We start from the raw sequence: 19,361 nt of genomic DNA, 5'->3' as shown, positions 1-19,361 counted from the left end.
TATATACTTAAGAAAAAATATATAAACAAGTATACACAGATACAATAGTTAATGGTACAAGAGGCTATGGATTTGAAAGCAAGCAAGGAGGGTATATGAGAGGTTCTAGAGAGAAGAAAGGGAAGAGGGACATCTCATGATATTATAATCTCACAAAGAAAATACTTTCTAAAAAAAATGTTGAGTGCCAGGTGGTCGTGGTGCATGCCTTTAATCCCAGCACTCGGGAGTCAACAGTAGGTGGATCTCTGTGAGTTTGAGGCCAGCATGGTCTACAGAATGAGTTCCAGAACACAGAGAAACTCCCCCCCCCCCACAAAAGACAAAAAAAATTATTGGGGACTAGCAAGATAGCTCAGAAGAGCCACAGCCAACCCTGAACCGTGATGACCTGAGTGTTCAATCTTGACTCCTAGAAGTTGTCCTCTGACCTCCACATGTGTACCAAAAACACAAAATAAAGTGGTAAAAACTTGATGAAAGATTTGTAAATTATCCTTCATACCAGAACAGAATTACAGTTTTCTCTTAAAAGAATGAATCTAGTCCTAGGAACAATGTTACAGTGATCATTCTTCCTACCACCAAAAAGGAAAATAAAAAGGAGAAAAAATATTAACATATATAAGGATTCTAAACATTATAGTAAAAGATCCCAAAGTAATTACTATAGTACCATTTAATCAGTTTTGAAAACTGAGTGTTAAAAAAAAAATACAAGGAAGAAATGCAAGTTCCTACAAAACGGAAATGAAAACTGGTAGTGGCATTTAAAAATCACAGTGTTCTACTACAATTTGAGGAGTAGGGGCATCAAGTGTAATAAGGTATCTACAACACCAAATATACAGCACAAAATGTTTTTCTGTACTAAATATATGTAGGTTAAAATTATATACACAAAATCATTACTATCACTGGTGTTTTTTTTAATATCTTAAAATACTAGATGATCTGCTTCTACTTCTTTCTTACTTGTAAAATGATTCAAACAGGCACCACATTCTATGACCAAAGTGGCAAAAGGACAGGTGCAAGGAACACGAGACCCAAGATGCATCAGTAGAGGGCACATGCCTATAATCACAGCATTGGGAAAACTAAGGCAGAATGAGTGAATCTGAGTTTGAGACCAGCCTGGGCTATGAAGCAAAAGACTGTCTCAAAATCATCTACACTAAAAATTCAAGGCATACTTTGAACTGAACAAAAGCCAGAAGAGTTGACATTAACAGAATAATCTAAAATATTTCAACTTATATGAAAATGAAATACCTTATCTTGATCATTTAAGTAACCCATGCCCAAGTCACTCAAAAACAAAACAAAAATCCCTCTCTAGCTATAACTAAAGCAGTTGTTCTCAACCTTACTAACACTACAGTATTACCTTTCGTGGCTATTTCTTATCATTTAAATTAATTATTACTATAAAAAGGTGGGAAATTAAAGATTTACAACAATACAAAAAAGCAAAAGAGGAAAAAAAACCAATTTTAAAGTAATATAATAATTTACAAAGAAAAGAACCATAATCCCTTAAGGGTTTATGTGTCTATTCCAATGAACAACTTTGAATTTGATAAAAAGGGGAAGAGGTAAGGGAGAAATCTCACACATTTCAATGAATTAAATGCATGCATAAACCCAAGTACATAACAAGTGCCATTCAAACATATACAGACTGAAAAGCATTCATTAGTATTCACTAACAAACAAGCTTCTTTACCTGGATGCTTCCTTAATGACATTCTGTAAAAATATTAGTCTTGTTTGTAAACTGCCTTGCACATGCTTCAGTAATGTGAAGATTCTTTCATATTCTTAAAACAAGAGAAGGAAAAGCAATTAACTGGCTTTTATTTGTATTCTCAGTGTTTCTCCTGCAGCTTTTTTGCACTGAGATATACTCAGACAAAAGTATTCCCCACAAAAATGTTACCACTGTTAACAGGTGCCCTACTTGTAAATGTGTGCATGGAAGTATGCATCGCCAAAAATTAAACAACTTTCCAAGCACCTTTTTGTTGCCCAGCCCCAAAACTTCCCAGTATAAGACAGCAGCCAGCCTAGAGATGAATTAAAGAGCTCTGCAGTCACCCAGAGAAACAGGCAAACAGTCTTTAACATTTAAACTCTAACTCTTAACACATAGAAGAAGAAAACCCTAAAAGGTTAAAGGTACTGCTTTCAGTTCCAAGTTTTCACATATAGCTCCATCCCAGACTCTACAACTTCCTCAATACCCTTCTACGACATTTCCCTATGCCATCACAGTAGTGACGGCACTGAATGGATGGATGCCAGTACTACTCAGTTCTTGTGCCCAGAGAGTTCTCTTGCACAATAGTCTTAATGACTTTGGTTGGGGCTAAAGCACATCCAGGTAGCTGTCATAATTCATGAATGATGATGGGTGGTAGAGGGAAACTTTACAAACACACAGGTTTTAAAGGGACTTGCAGAGAACTGAATTTTGGGCTATATGGCTGCCCTACTTGTTAGACACCCTGTCAACTCGACACTCAGGCATTTAGTAGTGTTCACCCATCTGTTTGGGTTTCCTGTTCTAAGATTTGTCACGACTCTGGGCCCCTGTCGTGGCAGCTACTCCATCTCTACCGTCTTTTTTAGCTAGATTCCCTGCTGTCTACCATACTGGAGTACCATGAGCACCAAGATTATTCAGTGTTTTCCAGCTAAACAAAAACTTAAATCTTACAGAATTCAGATAGTACTTTAAGACTGATCTAGAATCAAATATATGCTTTCGTGAATTTGACTTGCTTTTGCTTACTGGGACACATAAAGAAATCAACTAATTCTACATACTTCTTCCTGGCTTTCGGATCTCTTTCATAATTTGTGCTTTTAGTTCAGTGTTGACCTCTTCATGGCTTCTGCAATGCACCGATTTCTTTCCCTTGCTGAGTGAAGATGCTGGTATACTCTCTTCAGCACTTTGTTCTTTATTTCTTGGCTCATCATGATTTTCTAAAAATCCACCAACAGTGAGGTCATTATTTCCTAAATGTTCATGACCAAGAGCTTCTGTATGATTGGTTGATGGTTCCATTAGATTGGCTGGAGATGTTAGAAATTCAGTATCCATAGTATTTGGTGTCATGTCTGATGAAAGCTGGTCTGCAACATGATTTTCAACCACATCATCTACTGCTGAATCATTAGTGGCTTCTGAAATGAAACCCAAGAAATGGAGCCAAAAGTGAGAACCAGTATTAAAGTACACAATAAAAATGCTCAAGTAACACAACTACCACAAATAACTCATTTCTTAGACTTAAGACATACCAACAATGTGATAGAACTCTAAGACTTTGACAAAGATACAGCATATCAATATGAAGCATTCATAACACAAAACCTTCAATTCTGTGCTTAGAAATTTAAAACAAAGCCTATTTTAGCTTTCAATTTTATACCTTATTTTAGCAATTTTATTAAACAAATTTTCAGTACTTCAGAAAAAAAATACATCACTAAAATTGTCACCTTTACCTTAGAGTCCTACCCACCTTATCTTAAGCTTATTTTAGTCTTATAAACCTGCTATTCTTTAGAGAGAAAAATAAGCACTGAACGGTGTTTCCTGCTCAGCATTCTGCAGGGCACACCTCACAGCAGATAGTTTTTTAGCTCTCCTTTAAGTCCCCAGCCATGCAATACTTTGGTGCCCACTTCAGCTCATTAGACCAGTAGACACAAAAGTTTGCCAGCTTACCAATAAATACAATATTCTTAGACATGACTCCTAAAGTTTGGATTGTTCACCAGCCTCCAGAGCACCAGCTGAACTCGTTGTTCTATATCCCAATGTAAAGATCTGGTTTCCACATGCTTTCTTGAACAACATTCCCACAAATCCACCACTCTCCTCCTTCTATCATCTCCTTCTAAATTCTACCCCATGGTTTGCAAACACTTCTTTACTAATAGTTCTCCACAATCTAAGGTCAGGACTAAAAACCACAATAATTTCTGCTTTAATGAAAACCTAGCGCTCCTATTTAAAAATTAAAAACAAGAATACTGTTCTCCTTTTCAATTCTGAAAGTACAAGTGGGACATTACAGCCACTGACTCCTTCACTTCCTAAATGTAATTTCAAGTTTTCTATTTAATTAAAAAAAACCTCTTACACCTTTGAGCAATCTGTCACTTACCTACTCCCTTCGTCATTATCTTCCTATTGAGCCCAGTGCACATGTTCTGTCACTTCATCTACTGTACATTCTCAAGTCCCTCCTGACATTCTAGGAGGTTCTCAAAGTAGCACTAGCTCCAGTTGAGCCTCTCAAATGCTTCCTTTGTGCCCCAGCCTTGATGTGCACGATAACATGTAGTTTAACTAGGACCCCAGGAACACCTCACCAATATCTATGCAGAGCATCATCTATAAAAAAAACTTTCAGTCCCACTTCCATCTGTCCCATTTGACACAAACTTAGAGATGGAGGTGCGTCCCTCTGCAGTACTCCAGCTCGACTTCTACTCTAACGGCTCCTCCTCTTTCTTCTAACAATCAGACTGTCCTATATAGTCACTTTCCTCTTTATGAGGCTTATCCCCATTATAGGTCAATTTTACCAGTGTCCCTGCACTACAGTACATCTGCCAAGTAAAACACCACACTTAATGGCTAGTTTAACCTAACTGCTAGATGAAGACCTTTAATTGGAGTGATAGCAACTGCTGGAAATGGGAGCCAGGTCTGCAGGGGTGGTCCCATTTACAACCTAGGCCTAGATCTTCACAACTGCTTATAGCAAGCCTACCACAAAATCTTCTCCCTCTCCGACAGATACTATTCAGCTTCATTCTCTTTTTCCAATCTCCCCTTTATCTCAGTAGTATACACCTACTTTCTTTTTACAGGAGAAATGCAAAGCCTTGAAATCTCTTCTACACCCTTGTCCCGAATTTATTCCCAAACCCATTTTGTTTAAGAGAAAGAAGAAGCATTCTTTTATTAGCACTCTGGGCCATTTCCTCTTTCCTTCATGGTGGAGATTACGGCCTATTTCATCTTTATTTTGACCTTTCTCTATAATGTGTCCATCATGCCAGGATTTAAAACACTCTCAAAGCAAAACCACCATTTTCATCTCCATTAACTTTTCTGGACCACTTGCCAGCCTCTCTATCCTTTAGAGCTAAACTTAAAACTAAGTTGTTCATACACATTGTCTTTATTTTTCTCTTCTCACTTTCCCTTCATCCCATTTTTGAAGCTTTCTGTCCTTTACTCCACAAATAAATAAATCAAAGTATTACTGGTAAAACAGCCAGCGACCAAAAGATGTTTCTAATTTTCTTGGTCTATTTTTAAGGCATTTGAAATTGCCAACACACTATGAAATTCACACTCACTGCTTTCCCAACTTGCCTATTGTTTCTCAAGACACACACTGTCAGGTTATAATCATCTGTATTTACTAACTAGCCCCTGTGGACACATACTAGTAACACTATAACATTAGCTATCCCGTCCGCATACATAGCCTCCAGTTATTTTATACAGTCTTTTTGAAAATGTTTGATCTTATCTGACTCTGGTCCAAATGAGGCCCTTGCATTGTAACTGGAACTCTATAAACCTTCTGTACCTCTCTTTTCACTTTAACAACAAAAACAAAACAACAGATTTTTTTTGTCCTATAAGTTTCCCTATTACTTTAATTTTCTGACTCTACCCTTTTCTGTACTTAACATGTTTATCAGTCTCTTTTATTTCCTATGGAATTATTGGATCCAGAGGCCTGATCACTCTGATATTCAATAGAGGTAGAAGAGAAGGATCAAGTCTATTTAAGAGGGAGTATTGCAAAATTCCATCAAATGGTACATAATATTGGACGTCTCTCCATTTAAGATATAATATAAGCCAGTGGGGGTCACTATGTAGGACTAATAAAAACACTGATTTATTAAGTTTTCTATATCCTCATACACACACACACACACACACACACGTATATATATTCTCCCTGATATTGCACATTATATTCAAATATAACTATGAAATCCTAATTAACCAGGTTATCACCTCCTTCAAACCTTTCAATAGTTTCTCACTGTCCTTGGGATAAAATAAAATAGAGACTCTTTACAACAGGTTCCAAGGTCATCCATGATCTGGATTCTGGACATTTTTCCAATCTCTTCTTACTAAATATTCCCAAAACCAATGCTATAATGGAATTCTTTGGTGTCTCCTTAATACCTTTATCTTTATATATATTTTATACATATTATCTTTAGACTCTTCAGCATAGGTAAAGCTTTAATTTACACTCATCTACAAACAGAATGTTCTTAGGAAATTAATTCTTCATGTTAAATGCTTCCACAGTATACTCTCTAACATTTATCACACTTGTAATTGATTGACTCTGAATTTCCTTGACTACTGTAAGGACAGAGATCACTACTGCCTTGCTCACATCTGTAATATAGTATAATATAATTTAATAGTTAGTTGTTGGGTTTTACTAAACTGAAAATTATATTTTAGCTGGTAGTGACAACACTCCTTCCAAAACCATTTGTGAAATACTTGAGATTTACTAACATCATTTTAGAGCATAATATGTAATACAATAAAGTATGACTATATAAAGTGTTCATCAAAAATACATCCAAAAGCTACTACACATCAATTCACAATAAACAATACTCACTGGACTTTGCTGAACAATCTTTTTCTGTTTCTATTATAAAACCCAAAATAGCAAGTAGTATTTGAAAGCCCCAAAGTGCTACCTTTATTCAGAGGAAGGGGTTTAATAAGACCTGGCTGTGCTTGAGTCATGGGTGCAGGCGGTCCTTTCCCTCCGATGTGACTATTCACAGCAGGGCTCTGCCGCCGGCCTCTCAAGAGTGGAGAGGCACATCGGCGTCTCTTCGGGATCCCTTGCATGCTTGGCTCTCCAGGCCGTTTGTGTTTATTTTGAGGTCCAGCCACAAATTCATCTGCTTCATCTATCATCATACCCTATTAACAGATATAAAATGTTCTTGGATTTATACATATTTTTAAATATGTAATGGTCACAACTTATTTTAACCGATGAATAACTACACATTTATAGCATATAATGTAATAGCTTGACTTATGCATACAGTGTAGAAAGGTTTACTTAAGAGCTGGCAAGACAGAATAGCAGGTAAGGGTGTTTTGCCTCATAATCCTGGGGACCTGAGTTCAGAGCCCAGAACCTACAGAAAGGTGGAAGAATCAGAGAACTGACAGAAATTTATTTATCCTCTGACTTCCACGTGTGCCATGACATGAGCACGCACACACATACACACACCCACACACTATTTTTAAAGATTTAACTGTGGGATCAAAAGCTAAGAGCACTTATTACTCTTAACCAGTGGAAGGGAGAGGAGAACATGAGGGAACAGGATGACTGAGTTGGGGGAGGGACAGAGAGGGAGGACAAGGAAAGAAATATCTTCACAGAAGGAGCCATTATGGGGTTAGAGAGAAATATGGTACTAGGGAAACTGCCAGGAAGCTACAAGGATGATCCCAGCTAAGACCCTAAGCAATAGTGAAGAGGGTGTCTGAACTGGCCTTCCCCTATAATCGCACTGATGAGCACCCTAACTGTCATCATAGAATCTTCATTCAGTAACTGATGGAGCAGATGCAGAGAAGCACTGAGCCTAGCTCCCAGAGTCCAGTCGAAGAGAAGAAGGAGAGATTATATGAGCAAAGGGGTCAAGATCATAATGGGGAAATCCACAGACAGCTGACCCGAGCTAGTGGGAGCTCACTGACTCTGCATTGATACCTGGGGAACCTATCTATGACCAAACTAGGCCTCTCTAAATGTGGCTAACAGTTCTTGGCCTGGGCAGTATGTGGGCCCATGACTTATTTCTAGTGCATGAACTGGCTTTTTGGAGCCCATTCCCTATGGAGGGATACCTCGCTCAGACTTGATACAGAAGGGAGGAGCTTGGCCCTCCTCAACTTGATATGCCAGACTTTGTTGACTCCCTTTGGGAGGCCTTACCCTTTCCAAAGAGTGGAGGGGGAGGGGTTAAGTGAGAGGAAGGTGGGGGGAGCAGGAGGAATGGAAGGAGAAGAAACTGTGGTTGGTGTGTAAAATAAAAACAAAACACTTTTAAATGAAAATTTTTTAAAAAAGCAAAAATGTCCATTTACAAATTTTGAAATAAGACTACTATTATTATTATTAGTGATTACAATGTTGTCAATAGATCACTAAAACTTAAGTCCTCAAGCTGAGACTTAGTATCCCACTTAATCATTATCTTTCCCTTCTTCACCCTTCTCCCCATAGCCTCCGGTATACTTTTCTACTCTATACCAAAAAAGAAAATATCCCTTTCTTGAATATCCATGCCATTTGTGTGGGGGCACGTGCATTGATGGCAGCATGGTACGGACATGCATACTATATACACATAGAAGTCAGGGGTTACAATCTCAAGCATCAGATCTCACCTTCCACCTTGTTTAAGACATTAGTGTAAGACACTGTGTGTTAGGTTAGCTGGTTGACTAGCTTCTGGGGGTCACCTGTCTCTAACTCCCAATTTGCCAGAAGTGCTGAGATTACAAATGAATGCTACAGTGTCTGGCTTTTTTATGGGTTCTGTGAATCTGAATACAGTTCTTCAGCCTTGCATGGCACTGGGCCATCTCCCCAACCTCTCTATACAGTTTTCTAAGTGGCACAACTAATCTCAATTCTTTAATATTAACATTTTAATAAGATATTCTACACAGAAAATAACTTTAGTTAAATTGACAACAGCTATCACAAACAAGTTATATCACAGAACATTTCAGTTACCTTTTTATCCAATTTAAAGGGATTGCCAAATGTATGCAACCTTCGAGGCTGATCAGGATCAAGTTCTCTCAGTGGAGAAGGTACTTGCTTGAGGTACTCCTGGTAATTCCCCATTTGTGCTATAGGTACACTGTGCACTTGATCTTTTCAGAGAGAACATATCAACAACAAAAGTTACCCTCACTAATAATTGCACTTATCCCATGTTACTATGTACTAAGTTAATATGGGAAAATTAAAAATATAACAACCTTTAATTCCTCAAAAGTAAAACTTAAAAGTACTAATTTTATTTTTTAGGCAAAATATAGTAGAATTTGTAGAAAATAGTAAAGTGGAATTATCAAATGAATATAAACCTGTAAGGAGAATGCTTAAGTCACAGCAAAGGCTAATGATTATCTGATGTGATCTACAGTAGATGCCATAGATAAATCAAGAAAGTAACAGAATATGCCATGAAATGGCCACCCGGAATCAAAACTATCAGAAACTAAAATAATGCAAGAAAATGACTCTAAGTGTCCATGTGTATGAAGGTACGAGGAAGGCAAATAAATAAATAAATAAATAAATAAATAAATAAATAAATAAATAAAAAAAAAAAAATATGAAATAAGCTGGTAAGAGAATTTATAGCTAACAGTGACAGTAAAAAGGAAGGTAGAAAATATGGGATGATTACCCTGTTTAAAAACAATTTATTTGTATATAAATTATTTTATTGTATGTATGTGTATATATATATATGTGTATATATATATATATATATATATATATATATATATATATATCTGCGTGAATGATTCTCCCCTTTAATGTCATTTGCTTGAATTAACGAGACTGTAAGTCTGTAAAATTTATGTTACCATTCCCTTACAAATTATAAAAAAAGTTATTTCACAAACAGAAATATTTAAAATCATACTCTAACCTTCATCCTGGCCTTTAAGAAATTTGCGGGTGCTCTTTAAAAGATTAGATCTCATTCTTGTTAAATGATCCAGAAGATTCCGTCTTGGTATATCATAAGCATTTCTAAAGGTCTGAGGCTTCAAATCCTACATAAACACATTCAAGGATAAAATATTTCTAAACAGAATTTAAAAGGGTCTAAAATCTCGTAGCCTACAGCACAGGACCAAAAAATAAAATATAGAATATTTAAGTTAATTATGTAGTTTTAAAAGGAAAAAAGAAAACAGACATAAGATGCAATTTTAAATACACTATTTTAGGGCCAAATGATAGAAATTTTATGGCAAGCTCAACAAAATAATTTCAAATTCACCTTTAACTTTAAAGACCGTTCAGTATGTTCTGAGTAAGAGAAGCAAATCACTTAACAAAACCCCTTAAACACTGGAAGGGTTTCTAAAAACTGCTTTGACATTTAAGCATGTGACCTGATGAGCAAGTAAGAGCTTACTGTTGGGTGACAGCATCACACCTAGCTTTAGAGTACTTCCCGGCCCCACATTTCCCTAGGCCTATATACCATCAATTCTTATTCTGTCCCAGGCACTAATTACAGGTAGCTTTCTGCCTATGCGGAATCTTCCAATACTTAAGTTTTCATATCTTATCTGACTTCTTTTACTTCACTAGTCTGTTTTACTTTTTATTCCACAATACTATTTCATTTTATGAAAATACAACTTTATCTTTTTAATAAAACCACGTGGGTTTTTTACTATAACAAGTTTATGAAAATCTGGCATTTACTTGTTTATTTTTATGTGTTTTTGCCTGCATGGTTTACCATGTATGAGCAGTTCCTCAAGATTCCCTGGTATTAGAGTTACAGATGGTTGTGAGCTATGGCGTAGGTGCTGAGACTCAAACTCAGGTCCTCTGGGATGGCAGCCATTGCTCATAACTGCTGAGCTATCTCTTTAGCCCTTCCTTCGCTCATTTATGAGAGTTCCAATTCTTCTGTGTCTGACCCAACACTAGACACTTCAAGTAACTCTATGATATAAGAATATCACATTATGCTATAATTTGCATTCCTCTGGTGGCTTAAAGGCTATTTACCTTACTATGTGGTGTTTGTGTTTCTCTGATGAAGTGTTTCTTCAGTTGTGGTATTTTGGTTATTTTTACTGGAATATTCAATTTTTTGTTAGAAGTCTTTTATCATGTTAAGTGCTCTCTCTGACCTGTACCTTGCCTATTTTGATTTTTTTTGTCTTCTTTCTTTAAGGTATATAGTACTAAGGGTAAAAACAAGGACTCTCAGATGCTAAGCAATCATTCTATCATTCAACATCTTGTTGCAATAGTTCAATGAAGAGCAAGATATTTATTATTTTTTTTTGTTTGCTCTGTTTTGTTTTTAAAGACAGGGTTTCTCTGTGTATCTCCTGTCATAAGAGCTAGCTCTGTAGATCAGGCTAGCCTCGAACTCACAGAGATCAGCCTGCCTCTGTCTCCCTGAGTGCGGGGATTAAAGGCATGACCCACCATTGCCCAGATAGATATCTAATTTTTACAAAGTTCAATTTACCATTGTTGTGTGTGTGTGTGTGTGTGTGTGTGTGTGTGTGTTTTATGTTATACTAAAAAAAAAAAAAAAATCTTCATGAGCAGGCCTAGAGAGATGGCTCAGCACTTAAGAGCACCAGCTGCTCTTCCCAGCAACCACATGGTGGCTCACATTATCTGTAATGATATCAGGTGCCCTCTTCTGGCGTGTTGGTGTACACACAGGCAGAACACTGTACACATAAAAGATAAATAAATCTTTAAAAAAAGAATCTTCATTAGCTTAAAACATCATCAAGACTTTTGTAGTGGGATTTTTCTCTTGCAGTTCAATAAATTAAGCTTGCCTGAGGATCAGAAAAGTAAAACGTAAAACTGGCCAGCCTTAAAGACCAGGTAGCAGTAACACATGCCTTTAATCCCAGCCCTAGAGAGGATTATAAAACGGGAAGAAACAGCTCTCAGTCTCATTCTGAGATTCCTGGAGGTAGGGTGGCCATTTTGGACAGAGGTAGAGGTAAGAGTCAGTGGCTGACTGCTTTGCTTTTCTGACCTTCAGGTTGAACTTCAGTTTCTGCCTCTGAGTTTGTATTAATTGTGCTACAGATATTCTCGTTTTTTTTTCTTTTGTAAGCAGAAGTTTCAATTCTTCTATTTATGACTGTGATTACTTCAAATAATGTGAGATAAATGTCTGCAGTTAATTATTTTGTATAGGAATATCCACTGTTGTAGCACTGTTTTAAAGGCTCTTTTCCCATTTTGATTATCATGGCACCTCTGTTAAATGACTGTGAGAGAACCTGCTTCAACTCTATTCCATTCTACTGCTCCTCTGTGTATTTAACCACACACAATCATCCCAATACAACTTCTGTAGTTTTTCAGTTCTAAATCACATGGTTTCATTACTCCAACTTTATTCCTGTTTTAAAATTGGTTCAACTATTCCAGACCCTTTATATTTCCAAATGTTAGAAACAGCTTGGCTATTGTCTACAAAAAGGCAACTGAAATGAAGAGTTATAATAATGAGCATAAAGCATTTTAAGTTGTTCTATATGAATTCTAATACCAGCTCTATAATGTTTAGCAATCTTTAAGCCTTTGTTGTCATCTGTAAAACAAATAAGCTTACTACTCATCAATCAACTCATTCATTTACACCATATACAATTTCTGTTTGAATCCCCAAAACTCAATAGTCTGGTGATAATACAATGAGTATCTTTCTGCAACCATATAAAAGGGCCTCTTGAAGCTTGGACAAATTGAATTCCAGTAACGTAAACTGCGACTTGCTCTATCAAGAATACAACACAACTAAAGCAGTGTTGAGCTGTTACCTTATTTAGTAAAGCAACCTGGAACCCAGCATACTCCTTCATATTAATGTCGAGCAGCCTGTGGGGGACATCCTCTGAAATTCCCTGCAGCATTTGTTGAAAACCTTTCCTATGTGCCATCGACAAACCATGTGACCGGCTTCGGACTTTAATTCCAGTTTCCTGCACTACTTTTTTGCCTACAGATCCGATGACTCTATCAGATTCAATTTTGGCCTAAAATAAAAAGAAACAAGAATTGCGTCAATGCATTTTAAATTTATAAATCAAATACTAATGAATATGTCCTTCCATAAATTATTTATTGCATTTAAAAATTTAACGTCTCAAGTAATCACAGTTTACACTGAGTACTAGAAAACCAAACATACCTTAAATAACAATATCTTATCAGTTAAAATAATTACAGTTCAATCAGGTAGAGGTGGCGTAGGCCTTTAATTCCAGCATTCAGGAGGCAGAGGCAGGCAGATCTCTGAGCTTGAGGAAAGCCTGTTTAAAAGGTGAGTTCTAGGTCAGCCAGAGTTATACAGAGAAACCCTGTCTTGAAGTAAAACAAATAAATTACGACTCTAAACTTCTGCAGCAAGACAAACATTCCTTCAAGTTTTATTTTATTTAATTAAAATACCCATCACACATAAACCATGAAGTAAATGTTTCATGAAAGAAAACATTCCCAATTCAGAGCCAATAAGAAATAAGACAACTGCTTGAAGACGTTGTGACTACATATTTACCATGTGACAGACACTGATGCTGACTTTAGCCGCAGTTTAATTCCTTCTAAGTTTCAAAGAGATGTTTAAAGTACTAGGAAAATTTTTTAAAAAACATTTACAATTTGAATGGAAGTGCCTACTACTTGATATTCGCAGTATCCATTCATAGAACTTATTATAGCAGGAAAAACAAAATCCCATAGTTTTCACAAACAATTCCAAAGAAACAGTTCCCAAACATACAGGTTTTAAAACACAAAGCAAAATAAATTGGTATTCCTTTTCCTAAGAGAAAGATCATTCTAAGATAAATTCAAAACAAACAACAACAACAAAAACCCTGGGCTGGAGAGATGGCTCAGCAGTTAGGAACACTGGCTACTCTTCCAGAGGTCCTGAGTTCAATTCCCAGCAACTACATGGTGACTCACAACCAAATGTAATGAGATCTGGCACCTTCTTCTGATCTGCAGACATGCATGCAGGCAGAACACTATACATAATAAATAAATCTTTAAAAAACCGACAATCATCATATATAGAAATTAAGCCATATTCATAAAATGAGAATTATTAAAAAATTTAAAACCAGCAAGAACTTGCTTGTAGTCTGTTAGCTATGGTGTGGTAGTACACCTGCAGTCATAGCTACAAGAGATTGAAGCAAGAGGATTCCCAAATTCTAGTCTGGTGTGTATTAACTTGCCTCAAATGAAAGTAAGAAAGTGTTGGACAAGGGTATTAGCTCAGTGGTAAAATGTTTGCCTGCCATGTGAAAACCTGTGTATTTGACCCCAGCACCACAACAAGAGTTCTCAAATACTACTATTAACTACCATCTTAGCTATCAGTCAAATTCTTTTTCTTTTTTCTGAGACAGGGTTTCTCTATGTAACTGCCCTGGAACTCACTCTGTAGACCAGGCTGGCCTCAGACTCACAGAGATCTGTCTGCCTCTGCCTCCTGAGTGCTGGGATGAAAGGCTTACACCACCACTGCCCAGTTAGCTGTAGGGCCCGGGGCCTACCCTTGTTCCTGGGGCTCATCTTGAGGACAGTTTCTGGTCAGCTAACTAAGCATCCTGTTTGTTCCTGTGCTCCCTCTGCCCCGCCTGGTGATTAGCTGTAGGGCATTGTTTACTCCATCTTTGGTGTGGTAATTTCCCACCTGCCTGGGTGGAAATCCTTGTGCAGCAGCGAGGTATATAAGGATTCCCCCAAGGTTAAATAAACGGCATTCGGCTGATCTCCTTTTGAATGACCCAGGTCTCTTTGTGTGTTCTTTCACTCTCCAGGCCCAACTTGCATATGGTACAGTGGCGCGCGAACTGTACCCAGGAGGTAACACAGAATCGGGTGTTACAGTTAGCTACCAGTCAAATTCTTAATGCTCACGTCCGCTTTCCGACATTACCTGCTGACTCAGTTTTTTGAGGTATGAAATGACACTGTAGCTGAGTCCGTACTCCATACTGTCTGCTATCAGATTAGGTGCTCCCATCATTCTAACAGCTTTCTTCAGAGGCTACAGAAAAGAGGAGGAAACAGTAGGCAATGTCAAGTTTGTTCCAAATGGGCTATATACTGACTTTTTAAAACTCACCCCAAATTGCACTGAACATAATATAGTCATTATTTGTATTTCATTAAAATGTTTATCAGTAGCATGAAAAGCAACTTAAGAGAGTTAACATGAATTAGAAGCATAGTAATCCATTTCAGGGCATTTCAAGAATGAAGTCTTGAAGTTCTCAGTACATGGGGAGATACTCATGTGGAAGACAGGAGCAGATGCACCTTGAGGTCAGTCAGTCTGACTGCTACCTGAGGTAAGCAGCTGGATTAGAGCTGAACACACCAGCTGAACTAGTACGCCCTCCTTTCCTGATTTAGCTCTCACTTTCAGAAGAACAGTAACATCTACCTTGATCAAGTTATACTGGAATTTGGTGAATTAATACACGGAAAGTCTTATAAAAGCATCTGGCATACAGTAAGCTATCAATAGGTGTTGACCCTCACTATTTCTATCATTAGCTGAGCTGAAAAAGCAAACAAGCTCTAAAGAGGAAAGAAAGAAAATACACAGAATAAAAATTTTAAAACACATATACAACAGTAAAAACCTTCAGGAGTAAGAAGGAATTTTTAGAGTCACTTTTCCGAGTTACCTTATACAGTAAAATATCACCATCAAACACCCTAGTACACGCAGATGAGACACAGACAGAAGACGACCAGTGACATGGAAAGAGCAGTAGCTTTGCTGTCTCCGGAAGTCGAGTCCCAGAGCTCCTATTTACTGCTCATGGAGCTCCGGTTAAGTCTTACAGACTGCTGTGAAAGATAGTTGAGTCAAAATATCTACAAATCCCTTCCTTCTTACTCTGACAGGACAAGCAATTTAACTTTTACAATCATAAAATCAAGTTATTAATCTTCTGGTGAGACTAGAGACCACTTGGAAAGACTAGGTATAAACAGAAAATCCTAGGAATGACCACTTTACCTTCAGTTCCTGACCTTTACCTCATTTCTACCTCACAGAATGACTGTAAGGAGTAAACACCATTAACACAGACATCACACCTAGGCCAGTACCTGGCCTTTGTTATACAGTACTCACATAACCACTATTATTCTATAAACCACTAAATCTACATCACTTCACTCATAATATGTTATCTGTATATTCAATTTTCATGTCATTTACAGTGATGAATTATAATGTTGGTTATAATACCAACAATAAACTGTAAACGTCAAGGTCTACTTTAACAATATTATTCTTACCCCGAGATAGTACGGAGGCATTGTCTTCAAATAACTTTCAAAGGACTGTCTCCACTTCAGTGTTGGCTTTGCTTTGTGCACTTTGAACAGGTCATCTGGGAACAGTCAACAGCAGAGCAGCATCACTCACTGATCTAGTCAAAGCTTCTCTCAAGCCTGTTTTGTTACTACTGAGGCAGCAACACCAGAAAATCTTAACAAAATTAAGAGCAGGAAACCTAGCTCTAGGGTTTTTGTTTGTAATTCGATTTTAAAGGTGAAATGGTGTTAATTATGGTCTAAAATATACACATTAATGAAGTAGAATCAGGAAAAACACAAGGAAAAAAATCTTATGTCCTGTTAGAAAAATCTAGTATGTACAATAGTTCCTACTAAAAAATACCTACTAATCCCTTGCTACAACTTTGAAATCTGATGTTTTGTGGAAGGAATGTTTCCAGGCACTCCTCAAAAATGACAGCCAGATTGAATCTGAAAACAAACACTGAGCTTTCTGATGTCAAAACTAATTCCTTCATTATAAAAGTATTTTCAGGGCTGATAAGATGGCTCAGTGAGTTAAAACAACAGCAACAAGGCCTAACAACCCAAGTTTGATCCTCAGCACCCACATGGTGAAAGAAGAGAACCAATTCCCACAAGTCCTGACTGCCAAACATGTACAACAGCACATATGAGCACATGATCACGTGTTCTTACACAAAGTTAAACATAAATTTAAACAACCCAACAACCACTCGTGGATGGCTGCTTGAACAGTAACACCCGAGGACGACCTGTCACTTCCACACACACACAAAACTGTTTTCCAAATGAAAAGCTGGATAAATTCTTAGAGCATGTACTCAGATTTTAATGAATATAACATGTTTTGTGCATTAAGCAGAAAACGTACACCAGAAAGTAACACTTGTAAGAAATCTTAACTTGTAGAAAGTTAGGATATTTCATTTTAAAACTTTTAGATATAGTAGTACCTTTATAAAAAAATTACTAAAATTTTTACAATGACTTTCAACTTATCAAAAACACAAGCAGATTATAATTAAAATGCTCTTACGTATACTTAGCAGTCTCATTAATTTCCAGAGATAAGTAGAGAGGGCTATTCCTCAGCATTATGGAAGAGCACATAACAAGAATGACTTACCTAAGAGAGGAAGGAGGACTGGGTAATTGTAAGGCATCACAAATAAGTTGACACAATTAAGTGCTGTACTAGCTTTCAAGTAACCAAAGGGATGACCAAGTTCATTATACTTTGCACTATTGCTCACATATACCTGTTTAAAAAGAAAAGTTAAAATCCATATTCAATAAGCCTTCAGTGAATGTTATGCAAACTATGGATTGATTCAGTTTAGCTTGCGTGTACATGTATACATATATATGTATGTGCAGGTATGTGTGGAAGCCAGAGGTTGACCCTGGTGTCTTCCTCAATTGTTCTGTTCTATTCTTTGAGACATGGTCTCTTATTGAATCTAGAGCTCACATTTCAGCCAAACTATGCAGCCAATGGATCCCAAATCTTCTCCCCAATGTGCATATAAGCTGTTGTGTCTGGCTTTTTACACAGGTGCTGGGAATCCAAAATCTGGATTACCAGGTCTTTGTGCTTTTACAGGAAATACATTACTGACTGTCCTACCTCTCCAGTACCCAACCCCCCAAAAAAGAGAAGAAACACCTCACCTAAACTTTTTATTCACTAGTTTTCAGCTTACCTGCCAACATGTTTGAGGAGATTTCCTTTCTAGAATAAACTGAGTCAGTGGTGAAGGTTCCAATTCATACTTGTCAAAAGGCAGTTTGTCAATAACCATCGGTTCACAGTCTGTACATGAAAATTTCACTACAGGATGAGACGTACGAGGTGGCTAAAGGGGAAAATCTCATTACTATTTACACAAAATACCAGAAATCAAAACATCTTAAGTAACTTTCTCTTATCAGTTTACTTTCTCAGTTTAAGTTTGATTTACTAGAAATACCATTACACTGGGAAAACAAACCAATGTTTAAAGTATGTAATATCCCCAAGAAAAAGAAAAACATCAAACTTTATAAATTGCAAATCTATTTGTTTAAAACTCAGCTTTATCATAAATACAAAATTTAGAATAAAAAGGATTCAACTAATTTAGAATTAAAAGGCATTCACTATTTTTATATCCAAGAAAGAATAAATGTACAGTCTTCATTTATGGCAATTAATTATATAGAGCAGTAACTTCCAAGTTAACTACACTTCTTGATTAATTTCTAAATGTTTAATATTCAGACAATATTTACAAACGATTGATATAAATATATAATAAAATGTATATGTAATAAAAGACATGAGCCTTTTTATAAGTTCTTTTTTTGGTTTTTTTTTTTTTTATTCCTCAATGGATTCCTCTGGCAGGTTATTTCATTGGTATATTCATTTCTAAGGTACCTTACACCTTATTTTGAAGATCTCTATCCTAGAGGCATAAAAAAAAAAAAACACTTAAAAAGACAAGATACTAACTTCTTTATCTCTTAATATAGACCCCTTCATAAAAACCTCACTAGTCAGGAAAAATGTATGAGCTATAATTTGAGATTTCATTGTTGGAAAGGACTCCGTTGGCTTCAGACTACCTATACTCTCATAGCTCCCAAATCTATCTTTAGGATTAAAATCATCTCATTTCTCTTATGTCTACAGTTGTCTACTGGATTATTCTGACTCTTTACACAGTCTTCAGATATATCTAATTTCTCTCCAAACTACAAGCCTTCTTCTAATAACCTAGCCATTTTACCTGTCAAAGACTTAGATAAAATAACAGTGCAGAGGCAGGCTGATCTCTGTGAGTTTGAGGCCACCCTGATCTACAGAGCTAGTTCTAGGACAACCAAGGTTATACAAAGAAACCCTGTCTCAGGAAAAAAAAAAAATCAATCAAACAAACAAAAAATTACAAATACAAGTAAGAAAATCTTAATACATTTATAATTCAGTATTCAAGTATCAATAAAAGCTAAGATAGTATTAAATTCCAAATGAAACAAGTTACCTTTTTTCTGTTGCTTCGTAATACCATATGGATAAGTAAATAATGGCTCATAGCACTTTGTCTAATTTCTGTAGGTAAGCCACACCTTTAATAACAACTGGAC

At 36.7% G+C, this 19,361-nt stretch overlaps 1 protein-coding gene across 3 annotated transcripts in view; it reads right to left on the bottom strand.

Annotated features, from left to right (window-relative positions):
* The window catches only part of Ints6 (integrator complex subunit 6), an 82,664-nt gene that overhangs the window by 3,524 nt on the left and 59,779 nt on the right, over positions 1–19,361 (bottom strand). For 2 of the 3 annotated variants that reach the window (XM_038309895.1, XM_038309897.2), the window contains 10 exons: positions 17,936–18,088; positions 17,359–17,491; positions 16,206–16,300; positions 14,827–14,937; positions 12,692–12,907; positions 9,793–9,919; positions 8,859–9,001; positions 6,784–7,015; positions 2,833–3,195; positions 1,730–1,823 (listed from right to left, as the gene is read on the bottom strand). In XM_038309895.1, the coding sequence (XP_038165823.1) occupies positions 1,730–1,823; positions 2,833–3,195; positions 6,784–7,015; positions 8,859–9,001; positions 9,793–9,919; positions 12,692–12,907; positions 14,827–14,937; positions 16,206–16,300; positions 17,359–17,491; positions 17,936–18,088 (1,667 nt within the window). The remainder of the gene's footprint in view (positions 1–1,729; positions 1,824–2,832; positions 3,196–6,783; positions 7,016–8,858; positions 9,002–9,792; positions 9,920–12,691; positions 12,908–14,826; positions 14,938–16,205; positions 16,301–17,358; positions 17,492–17,935; positions 18,089–19,361) is intronic. The other variant, XM_038309896.1, reaches the window with a different exon arrangement.

Source organism: Arvicola amphibius, chromosome 13 (genome assembly GCF_903992535.2).
Source record: "Arvicola amphibius chromosome 13, mArvAmp1.2, whole genome shotgun sequence".
NCBI lineage: Eukaryota > Metazoa > Chordata > Mammalia > Rodentia > Cricetidae > Arvicola > Arvicola amphibius.
The sequence above is the reverse complement of the archived record's forward strand: the minus strand, read 5'-3'. Positions and strand labels throughout refer to the sequence as shown.